Raw genomic sequence first — 13,547 nt, 5'->3', positions numbered from 1 at the left:
TCAGGACTAGCCTTCCTAGCACTTTTCCCTTTACCCCTTTTTCTAACTGTCACCCAGCTACCTACCTCACTGTCCTGCCGCTCCCTACTACGATCCTCCCCCACATCTGACCCAGCAAGCTGCTGCTCAGTGAGCAGCACACTCCTTTCCATATTGCTAATGCATCTCAGAGTTGCCAGCTGCTCATTTAGATCCAGTATCTGGGCTTCCAAATGTGCAACTTGCTCACATCTCGAACAACAGTATGCACCCTCGAACGGCTTTTCAAGGACTGCATACATGAGACAAGATGTACACTGGATCGCATTGTTCATTTACTACATAAGAGCAACACTATTTAAATCGCCCTTCTCAATAACTAGACGAGGTAGAAATGATTTGTGATGATGTGTCACCAAAACACCAGGTGAAGTATTCAGGTCACTGGAAAACTGACACCAACACCACCTGTCGTCCTTAAAAATAGAGAGATAGTTATTGTGACATTTCTTTTCATCTTCACTGAACCATACTACAAAAAGAAACCTGAAGTCTAAACCAATTTAGATGGATCCTTTTTAAATTGAGAATGTATTACATTCAGGGGGGCGTGAATACCAATAACATTACAGAAATAGGCATTGTGACCAAGCATGGTTTCCACAACCCTGTTCACAATGGAAAAAGGGAATAGCAAAATAGGAAAGACCATTCACCGCTCAGTAACAAAGATCCATCAGAGTGGAACGTCATCGTAAATATATCTAGATCAGAATCAGTCATAAAGCATTATTGATACAATTGCAGAACATGCAACATGGGTAAATCAAACTCCAGGAAAAGCATTTAAACCTTTAACAAAAATGCATCTTTTAAGCAAAGCTAAAAAGGATACAGTCTAGCTATCTGTTCTCTGTTTATATATGAATGCCGGCGTCACACGGTACAATATATCGGGCGATATGTCGTCGGGGTCACGTCGTTAGTGACGCACATCCGGCATCGTCAGAGATATCGTACCGTGTGACACCTCCGAACGACTGTGAACAAGCAAAAATACTCACCTTATTGTTGCTCGTTGACACGTCGTTCATTTTCAAAATGTCGGTCCTCCTTCTGTGCTCCGGTGGTTCATCGTTCCTGTGACAGCAAACGTCGCTACGTGTGACACCTCGGGAACGACGAACACAGCTTACCTGCGTCCCGCCGGCAATGCGGAAGTAAGGAGGTGGGCGAGATGTTACATCCCGCTCATCTCCACCCCTCCGCTTCTATTGGCCGGCTGCCGTGTGACGTCGCTGTGACGCCAAACGTCCCACCCCCTTCAGGAAGTGGATGTTCGCCTCCCACAGCGACGTCGCCCGGGAGGTAAGTGCGTGTGACAGGGGGTTAACGACTTTGTGCGCCACAGGCAACTAAATGCCCATGACGCACAAACGACGGAGGCGATCACTCGTGCGATCGCACGATAGATCGTCCCATGTGACGCCGGCATAAGGCTATGTGCACACAGAGTTTTTCGAGGCATTTCTGGGGCAGAAACAGAGTGGAAACTCTCCAACTCTGTAAAACCCCTCAAAACTTTGAATTTCCACTCTAACAACTAACAGACAGTGTGCGCACATATCATAAATGCCAATACTTCTTGAATTCGAACGGCTTACCATTTTTACTCCTTCTTAAATTATGTAAAGCTTCCCATATGCCTTACATACCTATCAGCTGAATGCCTGTTTGACCTACAGCTTTCTATCTGTCTTCTGGTCGTGGATTGTCTACAGGGGGAATTCAAACTGCAGAAATCTCATCTCCACACAACCCAAATTTCGTCTGCGCACAGGGCCCAATCCTCGCCTTAATGCCTGTTTCACAGTCGTTTTTCACTGACGTTAAAAAATTTATATGTCCCTCCATGTACCGTGATTCAGGGAACACGTGGGTTGTCCATATGCAATTCGTGATACGTGATTCATCATCCGTGATTGCACATGGCGATAAACTTACCTGTCCCCGCTCCTGCTGTCCGTCTTCGGCTCTGCGGTGTTTCCTGTCGCCGCTGACCCCACTGCAGCTACTTCCGGGTTGGCTGTGGCTGCATACATCAATATGCATGCCAGTAATTAGCCGACTCTGAAGCAGTAGCCTGCAGAGGCTGTTAAGAGTGTCACTGAAGAAGGCGAGTTAAAAATGCTTTTTATTTTCAATATCCGTGTTTTTCTGGTATGTGTTTCACGGACCACACCATAGTGTGGTCCATGAGACATCAGTGATGCCAGAAAAAAACGGACATGTCTCCGTGCAGCAATCATGGACACGCGTATACGCCGCATGGAGATACGGTCAGTGAAGAATCACTGATGTGTGCGCAGACTCATTGATTATAATGGGTCTGCGTATGTCCGTGATTCTGGTACGTATAAAAACTAGCACATACGTACCAGAATCACTGACGTGTGAAAAACGCCTAACACAGTCCCAATCCTCGCCTCCACATGGCACAAACATCGCCACGATGACAAATCCTCAAATACACACTGCCCAATCCTCACCTCTAACATTAACAGAGAAGATGCATGTAGAATATAATTTATATTTCATACATAATTTACCAAAAACCGTGAATGCTAAACACAAATTTTTAAAACCAAATGACAAGTGGATTTCTACACCAACCATTCCTTTTGCATTTTTCTTACAATGGACTCAAAGTGCACAGAGGTCACCCTGTTATGACTCTACAAAAATCAAGAGGGTGTGGGGGGTCACTTACCATTTTATAAAGAATGATCCTGAGCCCTATCCTCCCTAGGTGTTTTCTCATAGTGTCTTGGATTCATCAGAGCAATAGGATCCATAGATAACAAAATTATAAAATGACTTTAGGACAAAGCATGGACACTAATCTACTCCCAGTGCTATTATAATGACTTCCCTCAACCCACTAACAGGACAGGTGATAAAAGCTACCACGTCTCCTCAGTGATAAATTGCGTTGCAGTAGATACTGTAAAATGAAATACATTTTATGAACAGATAATTATGATGAGAACAATAGGAGCTGTGACTTAAGGGGCAATACACTCAAAATGAACGAGAGCTATCAGAAATGCTCAACTACTGAATGAGCAATGATTGTTCATCGGGTGAAATTATCTTTCCTTGGCTCAAAAGATCATAGTTCTCAGCAGTGCATTGTCCTGTATAAACAGAACTCGCAATGCCGAGAACCATGGTAGCCTATGCCCTCTGAACAATCTAGTTTAAGCATAAACGGGCATTCAAATGACCACCAATTGGTAAAAATGTATTGATTGGAGGCAGTGGTGTAGCAAAGGGGGGGTGGGGTGGAGGGGGCGGTCCGCCCCGGGCGGCACGTGTCAGGAGGGGTGGCATTTTGGGGGTAAAAAATAGAAAGCTTATAGAAAAGAGTTGCACTCCTGAACATCTTTAACCCCTTAACGACCCATGACGTACTCGGTACGTCATGGTGACATGGTACTTAACGACCCCGGTGGCTGCGATCTGTGTGTAAAAACCTTAGATTCGGGGAAGAGGGGACCTCTGCCTGACCTCAGGAGGGGTGGTGTCTGCCCCCCCGGACCTACGGAGGCTGTGATTGGCTGACGAATGCCGCTCAGCCAATGACAGCCACTGTGATGTTTCAGCCATTGAAAATGACTGAAACATTGAAATCCAGCCATGATCAGTGCAGCTATAGCACTGATCATTAACCGGAGCTGGGTAAACTTTGTTTCACCCGCCCCCAGCTCTGATTGGAGAGATCGGCCTTGTGACCGATCTCTCCAATCACCTTGGATCTGTGGCCTGTGATCTGTAGGTGACCACTCCCCTCAGCTTCACTCCATCCGTGAAAGATGAGGAGAGTGATCCCTGCAAGTGCCATTTGGTAAGTGCCCCGGATCCACCGCTGTGCCCGATCAGCCCCCGCAGCAGCAGCAGTCACCGCCCCTCATCCACCGCCACTACGGCCTGCCATCTGCCACCGCCCTCCTCCATCTGCTGCTCCCCTCCATCCGCCACCGCTCTCCCCATCAGCCACTGCCCGCCTTCGTCCGCCACCGCTCTCCCCATCAGCCGCTGCCCGCCTTCGTCCGCCACCGCTCTCCCCATCAGCCACTGCCCGCTTTCATCCGCCACTGCTCTCCCCATCAGCCGCTGCCCCCTTCATCCGCTACCGATCTCACCATCAGCAGCTGCCCCCTCCATCTGCCACCGCTCTCCCCATCAGCCGCGGCCCCCTCCCCGATCTGCTGCCCACTCTCACCCACCTCTCACCCTCCTGCATCTGCTGCCCCCTCCCCTACCTCTCACCCTCCTGCATCTGCTGCCCCCTCCTCCACCTCTCACTCTCCTCAATCTGCTGCCTCCTCTATCTGCTATGATCAGGCTGTTTAGATCCATCCTGTAAGGTAGCTATCCCCAATCTCACCTTCCACCCTACCCCCCCCTCACCCCTCGCCAACGGAGGGGGGTGGCAAATTTGACGACCGCCCCGGGCGGCAAAAGCAGTTGCTATGCCACTGATTGGTGGACGTATCATGCCGCTGGCTTATTCATGTAAATGAACCTTAAGCAAAGGGTGATCTTAAACACATAAGCATTTTTATGCCTAGTGAAATGGGAACAATAATCTACATAGTAAAAATACATAATCAATAATTTAAAAATCTATTTAGCATAGTAAGTAGAGAATTCTACATATTATCAGATGTTGTAATCATTGTTTCCCAGCATTTCTGTCCATGCACAGTGGCATGCTCAGTTAAATATGTTACGTAGACTTGTGAAGGTCATAGACTCTTTTAGACACTTATTAACAGTGTTGAACCAGGATGCCATGGGATAACCAGTAAAGGCTCCTTTACACACTGAAACTTTCTAGCGATCCCACCAGCGATCCCAACCTGGCCGGGATCGCTACAAAGTCTCTGGTGAGCTGTCAAACAGGCAAACCTGGCCAACGACGCAACAGCGATCCGGACCTGCAGAACGACCTAGCTAGTCATTGGGGACGTTGTAAAGCAGCTTTTTGAAAGGGAAGTCGCTAACGAAGTTGCTGTAAAGTCCCCTTTACACACTAAAGGCCCCGTCACACTAAGCAACATCGCTAGCAACATCGCTGGTAACGAACAACTTTTGTGACGTTGCTAGCGATGTTGCTGTGTGTGACATCCAGCAACAACCTGGCCCCTGCTGTGAGGTTGTTGGTTGTTGCTGAATGTCCTGGGCCATTTTTTAGTTGTTGCTGTCCTGCTGTTAAGCACAGATCGCTGTGTGTGACAGCGAGACAGCAACAACTAAATGTGCAGGCAGCAGGAGCCGGCTTCTGCTGAGGCTGGTAACTAATGTAAACATCGGGTAACCAAGAAGCCCTGTCCTTGGTTACCCGATATTTACCTTTGATACCAGCCTCCTCCGCTCTCACTGCCTGTGCTGCCGGCTCCTGCTCTGTGCACATGTAGCTGCAGCACACATCAGGTAATTAACCCGATGTGTGCTGTAACTAGGAGAGCAAGGAGCCAGCGCTCAGTGTGCGCTGCTCCCTGCTCTGTGCACATTTAGCTGCAGCACACATCAGGCAATTAACCCGATGTGTGCTGTAACTAGGAGAGCAAGGAGCCAGCGCTAAGCATTGTGCGCTGCTCCCTGCTCTGTGCACATTTAGCTGCAGCACACATCGGGTTAATTAACCTGATGTGTGCTGTAACTAGGAGACTGGGGGCTGGTCACTGGTTGCTGGTGAGCTCACCAGCAACTCATGTAGCCACGCTCCAGCGATCCCTGCCAGGTCAGGTTGCTGGTGGGATCGCTGGAGCGTCGCAGTGTGACAGCTCACCAGCAACCTCCTAGCAACTTACCAGCGATCCCTATCGTTGTTGGGATCGCTGGTAAGTTGCTTAGTGTGACTGGACCTTAAAACTTTGCTGCACAGCGGGAAACAAAGGACCAAAGAATGGTCCTGAACGATTTGTAGTGATCACAACTTCACAGCAGGGGCCAGGTCGCTGATGTGTTTCACACACTGCAATGTCGCTGGGGAGGTCGCTATAACGTCACAAAACCGGTGACGTTACAGCGATGTCGTTTGCGATGTTGCAGTGTGTAAAGCCACCTTTACACTGAGTCGGGGGGGGGCACTGTTTAGCTACTGTACATGTAAATATAACATTTTCCTTATTTAGAAACTAATCTATGATGCTATATAATAATAAATTGGGTAATTTATGAAACCATTGAGAAGATGTTGCCTTAGTCTATACATAGTAAATCAAGAGTATAGTGCCAACTACAGCTTATTTTGGGAGGCCTACTATGTAATTCACCCATTCAACTGTTGTCCAGTCCACTTATAAATATGTCAGCTAAATTGGGGGGGGGGGGGGGAACTCGTACTTGTCTCAAGTCTTCATCTTGTTGATTAATCTGGTACACACTGTACTAGGGAACACAGAAAATTCAGTAATATTGAAATGCACTGTGGAAGAATAGGAATAGCTGTATACCGTATAAAATCCTCTTCGTCTTCTCTTTTGGGTCTAAGCTGCTTCGGTTGAGTCATGTTCAGCCAGTTGGGAAGTGACTTTAAAAGCCGTGTAATATCATCATCCTTGGCCCAGGAAGCACTGATCACAAATTTCTCATCCGATTGCACAATACTCCTAGGAAAGAAAAACAAAAAAAGTGACATTAAACACAACTGACCTGTAAGCAGTTATGATGTGATTTAAAAGGATCTCCAATACTGAAAAAAAAATGTAAAACGAAAATGCACATCCTATGCTTAATACCTCTAATAATCATAAAATACCTCAAATACTTGGATCATCATAACGGCCAGTTTCAGGAACCTTTCTGCACACACCATTTAAGCCCCCCACTTCTGACACAACAGAGACATGTATCTCATCATTTTTTGATCTTGTTGTACAGACAGTTCTTCACTCACCCAATTCACTTCCTTGGTTAGATCTTTTTTTGGAGTAGACTGAGCATGCATGAACAGCAAATTGGCCCATGAACATGACATCATACATCTCTGCACGAAGATAAAGGACCAGTCCATGAATGTGATGTAATTCATTCATGTCAAGAATTCTGAAGGTGTATCACACATGGTGAATGGACAATTAAAGAGGTTCTTCAAGCATTGCTATCCCTGGAACATGTCATTAATCTCAGATTAGTGGGCGTCCGAAACCCAGCTCCTCCACGATCAGTTGTAATTTGCTCTATAGGTCATGTGCACAGACAGCCTCTTTAATGAAAGTCTATCTCCATGTCCAATTCTAAACTCACCCAACATTGTAGACACGTGTTCTGAGAAGGTGCTGGTGTGTGATAGAAGCATAAAGCAGAGTCCCAGCTGACTGTAAACTATGAGAATGGTGCCAATCTGTGTACAGAGCTGTGGAATGCTTTAAAAAGTATAAGCATCAATAGATATCACTCCAGAGTAAAAATTGTGGGATACGCTAACGCACTACCAGAGTATATCTCTCATCTGACAAATAAGTACTGTGCACACATAGGATAAAAGCTTATCTATATTTAAGTAACAAAGATAGTCTTTCATCAAATGTTTGAACCTTAACCATTGTAAAGTAATAAAAAAAATATTTTTATTGAATTTTAACATGTAAAAGTGAGAGACAGAATCCCAAATGGATACAAATGAAGTCTTCAGACGTTAGCATTTCTAAAGACCTTAAAATCAGCAGGAACAGAAATAACTTTGATTTCCATAATCTAAAATTCTTAACAAAGCCGAAAGAAAATGAGGAAAACCCACAGAGATTCTAGAAAAATTAAATCAAGAGTAGCATACAAAAAAAAGAGAAGATAGGAAAGAAAAAGTAAAATAGAAAAAGGGTGGAGATTAATGGGAATCTGTCAGCAAATTTGGGGCCTATAAGCTGCGGCCACCACCAGTGGGCTCTTATATACAGAATTCTAACATGCTGTATATAAGAGATGGTCCCGTGCAGGCGCAATACAATTCTTTGATCTGCCCTGCTCAGGGCAGAGCAAAGTGCGCCTGCGCAGGACCTCAATGCCGGTGAGCGTGGATAACGTAGGGCGACAAAGATGGCCGAAAGAGGAGGTGCCGGCACCGAAGAACGAAGACGCCCATATGACCCAACTCCACCGCAGCGACCGTTTTAGTTGAGTATTTTTACGTTCTACACAGCGGCCTGGGCTCTTATATACAGCACTAGAAGGTGGCCCGATTCTACGCATCGGGTATTCTAGAATTTACGTATTGTGTAGTTCATGTATGATTTTTGTTATAGATATAGATATATATATATATATATATATATATATATGTTGTTGTGTGTAGTTACCAAGTGTTTGTGTAGGGCGCTGTACATGTTCTGGGTGTTGTCTGGGTGTGGCAGGGGGTGAGGGCGGTGTTGTATGTGTGTTGCGTTGTTTGTGGAGCGCTGTGTGTCTGTCGCGTTGTGTGTGTGTGTGTTGTGCGGTTTGTGTGGGTGTGGTGTGTTTTGGGGGAGGTATGTTTTGTGCAATGTGTGTGTTGTGCGGTATGTGCGTATATTTATGTATGCCGCGGTGTTTGTGTGTTGGGTGTTGTGTGTGTGCAGCGTTGTCTGTGTGTGTGGGTGTCTGTGTATGGCGGTGTTTGTGGTTCCCTGTGTGTGTTTGTGTGTGTTGGGGGGAGGTGTGCACCTCCCATCGTGCTCCATCCCCCATGCTGCACACCCCCCCATCATGCCCCATCCCCTATGCTGCGCATTCCCCATCGTGCTCCATCCCCCATGCTGCACACCCCCCATCGTGCTGCATCCCCCATGCTGCGCACTCCCCATCGTGCTCCATCCTCCATGCTGCGCACTCCCCATCGTGCTCCATCCTCCATGCTGCGCACTCCCCATCATGCTCCATCCCCCATGCTGCGCACCCCCCCATCGTGCTCCATCCCCCATGCTGCGCACCACCCATCGTGCTACATCCCCCATGCTGCACACTCCCCATCGTGCTACATCCGCCATGCTGCGCACTCCCCATCGTGCTACATCCCCCATGCTGCGCACTCCTCATCGTGCTACATCCCCCATGCTGCGCACTCCCCATCGTGCTACATCCCCCATGCTGCGCACCCCCAACGTGCTACATCCCCCATCGTGCTACATCCCCCATGCTGCGCACTCCCCATCGTGCTACATCCCCCATGCTGCGCACCCGCCATCGTGCTCCATCCGCCATGCTGCGCACTCCCCATCGTGTTACATCCCCAATGCTGCACTCTCCCCATCGTGCTACATCCCCCATGCTGCGCACCCCCCATCGTGCTACATCCCCCATGCTGCACACTCCCCATCGTGCTACATCCGCCATGCTGCGCACTCCCCATCGTGCTACATCCCCCATGCTGCGCACATCCTCATCGTGCTACATCCCCCATGCTGCGCACTCCCCATCGTGCTACATCCCCCATGCTGCGCACTCCTCATCGTGCTACATCCCCCATGCTGCGCACTCCCCATCGTGCTACATCCCCCATGCTGCGCACCCCCCCAACGTGCTACATCCCCCATCGTGCTACATCCCCCATCGTGCTACATCCCCCATGCTGCGCACTCCTCATCGTGCTACATCCCCCATGCTGCGCACCCGCCATCGTGCTCCATCCGCCATGCTGCGCACTCCCCATCGTGTTACATCCCCAATGCTGCGCTCTCCCCATCGTGCTACATCCCCCATGCTGCGCACTCCCCATCGTGCTACATCCCCCATGCTGCGCACTCCCCATCATGCTACATCCCCCATGCTGCACACTCCCCATCGTGCTACATCCCCCATGCTGCGCACTCCCCATCGTGCTACATCCCCCATGCTGCGCACTTCCCCATCGTGCTACATCCCCAATGCTGCACACTCCCCATCGTGCTACATCCCCCATGCTGCGCACTCCCCATCGTGCTACATCCCCCATGCTGCGCACCTCCCCATCGTGCTCCATCCCTTATGCTGCACACTCCCCATCGTGCTCCATCCCCCATGCTGCGCACTCCCCATCGTGCTACATCCCCCATGCTGCACACTCCCCATCGTGCTACATCCCCCATGCTGCGCACTCCCCATCGTGCTACATCCCCCATGCTGCGCACTCCCCATCGTGCTACATCCCCCATGCTGCGCACTCCCCATCGTGCTACATCCCCCATGCTGCGCACCCCCCCATCGTGCTCCATCCCCCATGCTGCGCACTCCCCATTGTGCTACATCCCCCATGCTGCGCACTCCCCATCGTGCTACATCCCCCATGCTGCGCACTCCCCATCGTGCTACATCCCCCATGCTGCGCACCCCATCGTGCTACATCCCCCATGCTGCGCACCCCCCATCGTGCTACATCCCCCATGCTATAATAGTTCTCCTATTATACTAAGAGACGAGTATAATAGGAGGACTGTAAAAGGAGTAGTCGTCCTGGGGGGAGAGGAGTATAATGCCGGCTCCCTGCACATGTGTACCGGGAGCCGGTGTAGACTGGTAACTATGATACACATCGGGTAACTAAGGGACCTTAGTTACCCGATGTGTATAATGGTTACCAGCGTTCACGGCCTCTGTCAAGATCCCAGCATCGCAAGGTTATGTCTGGCGCTGCTGGGATCCTGACGGAGCCGGTGTACACTGGTAACTATGATACACATCAGGTAACCAAGGGACCTTAGTTACCCGATGTGTATAATGGTTAACAGCGTTCACGGCCTCCGTCAAGATCCCAGCATCGCAAGGTTATGTCTGGCGCTGCTGGGATCCTGACGGAGCCGGTGTACACTGGTAACTATGATACACATCAGGTAACCAAGGGACCTTAGTTACCCGATGTGTATAATGGTTACCAGCGTTCACGGGCTCCGTCAAGATCCCAGCATCGCAAGGTTATGTCTGGCGCTGCTGGGATCCTGACGGAGCCGGTGTAGAAGCAAGCGATATCCCAGGATGTTGTGAGTGTGTGGATGTGATGTGTGAGGTGTGTGTGATCTGATGTGTGTGTGTACTCACCTGGGAGTCGGAGCTCCGTGTCAGTTGGGCCAGAGCGAGCATGCATTGCGTGAGGGGGCGGGGCCTGCAGAGAGCCGGGGCGAGAGGCCAATCCGTGTGGGGGGCGGGGCCATGGCGAGCCCAGCGGCCAATCAGCTTTGTGTCACCGTAAGGACACAATTTTGGGGCATGACAGACAGACAGACAGACAGAATAAGGCAATTATATATATAGATGTTAGAATGCTGTATAAAAGAGCCCACTGGTGATGGCCGCAGCTTATAGGCCCCAAAACTGGTAACAGGTTCCCTTTAAGGAAAAGTGTGGGATGACTAGCAAGGAAAAGTGTATAATACTCATGGAAAGATAGTAATCTATCTCTCGTGTATCAGAATAATGCTACCCTGTAAGGAAAGTGTGGCTCACCCTGAGTGATGTCCACAGAGACCATGTGAGCAAAACCCAACTAAAAGTCTCTGTGAGCTCATTCAAAGGCATGCACTTCAATGTCTGCACCTAAGGCAAATCTCTTGACCTGAACTAACCACCACGCATTTTGGTTCATAAGGAGAGTTTAAAAAAGTACCAAATTTATCACAATAGCTCACACTCTATTACAAGTTTGGTGCATATTTAGACACTCTAGTAAGTGTCTAAAGATAGTGACGTACCGCTAATGATGGCAGGCCATGCGACTCCATTACGTGTAATGGCACATGGCACAATGTTTTATGGCATGATGTATTATCGCACATGGCACTGTGTATTATGGCACAATGTATTGCGGCACATAGCATTTTGTATTGTATGGCACAGCCTATTATGGCCCATGGCTCAATGTTTTGTGGCACGATGTATTATGGATTGATGAATAATGGTACATTACAGGATCTATTATGGCCCAATGTATTATAGCATGATAAATAATGGCGCCTGGCATTGTGTGAACTTCTATTTCAGGACAAATTTCTTTCTTGGACAATGTTTGGCCTCTAACTAATTCATGTTCCTTAGATTTAAGAACGCTTGTTGAGTATTTAACTTTTTTGGGGGGGTGTGGGCATAACAACAATTTGCAAGAGCAGGCGTCATCGCTTGCTCTCTGCAAATATCGCCCATGTGCACGACTTTCTTGCCTACACCTTATTGCGCCTCTGAAGTCAAGTGTATGCTTCCTGGCTTCAGAAGTGCAATGGCTGGCTGCACATGACCGGAAACTAAGAAGACGGCTGATGTTCATGGAGGAGCCAAAGATCAGCCACCTGAACATATCTTCGCTTCCGAACATGTGCCAGTGCACTTATGAAGCCAGTAAGTGAACACTTGGCTTCAGAGGCACAATAATGTGTAGGCAAGTACGTCATGTGCCTGCATGGTATTTGCACACAGCAGGCATGATAAAAGTAAGGTGACTAGTCTGGGGAAACAATTGCCCCATCAACTAGTCAAAATGTTATTTCATATTAAAAACAAATTGTAAAAGGACTTGGTTTTACACATCTGTTTGTATCAGACAATAAAGTGACTGATAGGCAGGGTATTCAGAAAGGAATATACAAATGTTGGTGGGTTGGAGGGTATAAGGGACTTGTCAGGGTCCCTTTAAAATGAATTCCACTTAAAAACCTGATGTTTTTGACCACCAGAAAAAGATGCAGTACTGTAAATCCCCAGGATTTAGAGTAGCGCGCCGTAAAGTGACTCACCTGGCCAAAGCACTCAAATTTGTTCAAGAGAACCAAATACAATACTCTTGGATTAATAATAGGCAGTAGCATATGATGCCAGTTTATGATTTAGTTCCTCATCATTTTTAAGATATTTACTTGCAATCAGTTAAAGTAAAAAAATAGTTACATCTGGACTCTGAAAACTATTTTTCAGACTGTTTTGTCTCAATCTCCAGACAGATAGCATTTAGAAACAGAGCGTACAATCTGCGTGAAAGGAAGACAATAAAAAATGTTATGCTTCTAAATTTAAACAAAGTGACAGACGCAAATATCTTAAATAAAAGGGAGGAATGAGAAACTAAAAGCAAAATGCTAAAGTTCATATAAAATTCTGGAACACTTAGAAAATGTTACGTGTGGTTTTCTATCCATTACAAGTCATAGCAATTTACATACATTAATGACAATATGGACAATAAAACCTGTACTCTTTATAGTGTTGGTTACAATGCCACAGTATGTTCAATTGGGCACATTTTACGCATTATTAACCTATTTTCGAGCCACTTTGCAATTGCAGAAATACAGTGTACTAGAACTTGTAATTCTACCTTTTAGTTATTTCAAAGAAATGGAAAATGTCAAAGAATCAAATGTGTATATAGTCTAATACGGCAACACTGAACTAAAGCATGAAATAAAATCAGAGACAGTGTAGCGGTCATTTGCAATTAGGAAATCTGTCACCAGGTTTTTGCCAGCTAATCTAAAAGCGACATAATATACAGAGAGAGATCCTGATTCCAATGATGTGTCACTTACTTGGCAGTTTGCTGTAGTTTTTATATAACCAACGATTTA

General features: G+C 47.5%; 1 protein-coding gene across 1 annotated transcript in view; it reads right to left on the bottom strand.

The window, feature by feature from the left end:
- EXOC4 (exocyst complex component 4) overlaps positions 1-13,547 on the bottom strand; it is a 642,084-nt gene that overhangs the window by 138,097 nt on the left and 490,440 nt on the right. Inside the window, exon 13 of the mRNA XM_075345350.1 lies at positions 6,504-6,659. Coding sequence (XP_075201465.1) covers positions 6,504-6,659 — 156 coding nt within the window. The remainder of the gene's footprint in view (positions 1-6,503; positions 6,660-13,547) is intronic.

Source organism: Anomaloglossus baeobatrachus, chromosome 4, assembly GCF_048569485.1.
Source record: "Anomaloglossus baeobatrachus isolate aAnoBae1 chromosome 4, aAnoBae1.hap1, whole genome shotgun sequence".
Taxonomy (NCBI): domain Eukaryota; kingdom Metazoa; phylum Chordata; class Amphibia; order Anura; family Aromobatidae; genus Anomaloglossus; species Anomaloglossus baeobatrachus.
The sequence above is the reverse complement of the archived record's forward strand: the minus strand, read 5'-3'. Positions and strand labels throughout refer to the sequence as shown.